Genomic DNA, 3,484 nt, shown 5'->3' on the forward strand with positions numbered 1-3,484 from the left:
CCTCCTGAGTAGCTGGGATTACAAGTGCCTGCCACTGTGCCCAGCTAATTTTTGTATTTTTAGTAAGATGGGTTTCACCATGTTGACCAGACTGGTCTTGAACTGCTGACCTCAAGTGATCTGCCTGCCTCAGCCTCCCAAAGTGCTGGGATTACGGGTGTGAGCCACCATGCCTGGCCAGTTCTCAAAAGCTTGTGCCATACAAGCTACATGCTCTAGATTCAGAAACATTGTGGGTTCATATGAGAAATTTTATTTGAATTATATGATCTCTTCAAGATCAGCCCTACATAATTCAGGCTGTTTGTGTTTGTTTCCTGAGATATCTTCATTCATCCCTTAACCTCTTCTAAAGAGGCCTAGCACATAGATTTGCTGATACAAGGTTTTAACACTTCTTTTACTTTTTGGCATCTAAATCTTACTTCCAAGTTGTTTGAGCTAATGATTTTTTTTGTTGTTGTTGCAGAGTTTGAATTGATGCATGTAGATGAGTTTATTGATGAACTATTGCACAGTGAAAGAGTCTGTGATATCATTTTGCCCCGGCTACAGGTAAGAAATAAAAGTCTCTTACCAGAGTCACCCTTCTCTTCCTAGATAGGCAGACAGACAAACATGTATACACAGCTAAAACACTGAAGCCTGTGGATCTTATGGGTCCTCTTAATAACAGTCTTCCTGTCAATGAGAAAGATAGTGGATTGGGAGTGACAGGAAAATAGATAAAATATTTGAAGGGTAGGGCTCTAAAAGTAAATAGTTAAGAAAACTGTCTTTCCCCATCCTCTTGTAGTTCATAAACATGGTGATTGGGGGGTTCCCGTGCATGTGAGATGTGCCTCCCTCAAATCTTATAACGTCAGCACATTACCCGTCTATCATGGAAAAAAATTTCTTTAGGGTGTTATGTCAAGGATATTGTAGCTAGAGTAGGCGTTTTTTAACTTCATGATCAGCTTTTTTCAAACTAATCTTCATGAAAAAGCCAGGACATAAAACATAAAAAGAGAGCTAGGAGTGGGAGACTGAGCCCTTAATTCCTTAAACTTGCCCTTTATCATCCTGCTTCCCTTTCCTAGTGATAATCGATTATCCATGAGGCATCTTTTCAGGAATGGGCTTTATAATTTTAAAACTGTTACAAAATGCAAAGGAAATACAGGTAAGGTAGCTAGTCTAAAGAGAAAAGGAATGGGCTAAAATGGAGAAGCAACTGAATAGGAAATTAGGAGGCCTGAGTTTCTGTGTTATTACAGCTGACTAGCTGTAGGACCTTGTCTTAATTTCTCTATGTATAAAATGGGGAAATGAGACTACCTCTGTCTTGTGGGGCTCTTTTAGAGATACTGACAGGAAGTGAAGATAGCCCCACATATTCAACTAGGTTACTTCCTTTTTCCTCTAGGTTATATGAGCGGTGAGATTTTGTTTGAACAGAGGCTTTTTTGCTTTTAAATGGTTTGAGGTTTAATTGTCTGTATATCCAAAGTATAAAATTTGATGAGTCATTTTTGTTTTTTTGAGATAGAGCCTCACTCTGTCACCCAGGCTGGAGTGCAGTGGTATGCAGTGCCTCCACCTCCTGGGTTCAGGCGATTCTCATGCCTCAGCCTCCTGAGTAGCTGGGACTACAGGCAGGCGCCACTGTACCAGGCTAATTTTTGTATTTTTAGTAGAGATGGAGGTTCACTGTGTTGGCCAGGCTGGTCTTGACCTTCTGACCTCAGGTGATCCACCCACCTTGGCCTCCCAAAATGCTGGGATTATAAGTGTGAGCCACCACACCCAGCCTCAGGTTGCCTTCTTAAATGCTCTGAAGTGCTTGCTTCCTTTTAGATAGAAACCAAAGACGATAATTTAAAAATAAAAGGTCACATATGATATGGTTCCTTTTATATGGTATATCCAGACTAGGCATAGAGACAAAAAGGCAGATTAGTGGTTGCCAGGAGATGCAGAGAGTGAGGAATGAGGATTGATTACTTAATGGGTATGAGGTATTTTGGAGGGATGATAAAGTTTTGAAACTTTAGTTTGGTTGCACAACACTGTGAATACAATAAAAGCCACTCAATTATACATTTAAAGTAGTTGTATTATGTGAATTCCATCTCAATTTTTTCAGAAAGATCAAAGAGATCAGAAAAACTCCAAAGTGGGGAATTGAATGGATACAAGTATGTGATAAATGGGTGAGATTAATTTGCTCAAGGCAGCAAACCTGCTGGATAAAAGTATTTGGTAGATGGATGTTTATGCTTAAATGAAGAACATCTCTTCCTCCACATTGACCCAGTCATAATCTTATAAAATAAAAATCCTGAAAATGGGTGTGATACATCTCTCCTGTTCCATATTGGCACTGTAGAGTATGTAAAGAATAAGATTATAAATTTGAAAACCTACTTTGAGGGCCCAATTCCCATAGCAAGAGTCTTGCTATGTTCCCTAGGCCGGTCCCAAACTCCTGGGCTCAAGGGATCTTCCCACTTCAGTCTCCCAAGGAGCTGGGACCACAGACACGTGCCACCACATGTAGTGATTTGGCATTTTTGAAATCAGTTTTGCCTCTCTGATTCTTAGCCACTCAAACATTGCTAAGCCATATCCCAGAGTAAAATGGAACCAGTTCAAAATGCATGAATATGAACAGAACCCTAGATCATGGGTCTAATGGAGATTTGATGCCACTTTAGGGCTGGGCCTCTTTTGGTAGAACTACCAGCTATGAACTTATTAGCCCTTGGACTTTCTCTGTGTATGAAGCCTTTATTTTTGGTTCTAGGCTATATCTATGATGATTGATATTCCCATGAGTTTAGAATATAAGATCATAGGGAATAGAGCCAATAGAAGATGAAGATGTTCCCTTCAAGTTTGTATTTATGTTTATAGGAGAAATTGAGTTTCTAGATTCTAGGTCTGTTAAACTTGTTAGGAAAATCTTGAATGCCTTTTAAATGAAATTGCCTCAGCTGTTGCTCTTTGGAGCCCTGAAGCCCAATGGTGAGGTTTCAGGAAATGGCAACAACTCCTAACTCTCATTACTTTCTCCATAGAAACGCTATGTATTAGAGGAAGCTGAGCAACTGGAGCCTCGAGTTAGTGCTCTGGAAGAGGACATGGACGATGTGGAGTCCAGTGAAGAGGAAGAGGAAGAGGATGAGAAGGTCAGGCACCTAAGACTTTGAGAGCTTTAGGGGAGAGAGTTATAGAAAATGGGAATGGTTTTTTGTTTCTAGACGTTTTTTCTTTTTTGAGACTCTCACTTTGTCGCCAGGCGCTAGGCTGGAGTGCAGTGGCATGATCTCGGCTCACTGCAACCTCCGCCTCCTGGGATCAAGCAATTCTCCTGCCTCAGCCTCCAGAGTAGCTGGGACTACAGACGTGTGCCGCCAAGCCCAGCTAATTTTTCAATTTTAGTAGAGATGAGGTTTCACTGTGTTGGCCAAGATGGTCTTGATCTCTTTTTTTTTTTTTT

At 40.7% G+C, this 3,484-nt stretch overlaps 1 protein-coding gene and 1 non-coding gene across 3 annotated transcripts in view; both read left to right on the forward strand.

Moving 5' to 3' along the window:
• Positions 1 to 3,484, forward strand: part of PRPF38A (pre-mRNA processing factor 38A) — a 14,093-nt gene that overhangs the window by 5,685 nt on the left and 4,924 nt on the right. For both annotated transcript variants that reach the window (XM_017548805.2, XM_017548804.2), the window contains exons 4-5: positions 470 to 555; positions 3,063 to 3,173. In XM_017548805.2, the coding sequence (XP_017404294.1) occupies positions 470 to 555; positions 3,063 to 3,173 (197 nt within the window). The remainder of the gene's footprint in view (positions 1 to 469; positions 556 to 3,062; positions 3,174 to 3,484) is intronic.
• On the forward strand, positions 785 to 884 carry LOC119474144. Its single transcript, XR_005203435.1, has one exon. It is a non-coding gene; the product is annotated as a small nucleolar RNA U13 (small nucleolar RNA).

The sequence above is a fragment of the Cebus imitator genome, unplaced genomic scaffold (genome assembly GCF_001604975.1).
Source record: "Cebus imitator isolate Cc_AM_T3 unplaced genomic scaffold, Cebus_imitator-1.0 Scaffold214, whole genome shotgun sequence".
NCBI lineage: Eukaryota > Metazoa > Chordata > Mammalia > Primates > Cebidae > Cebus > Cebus imitator.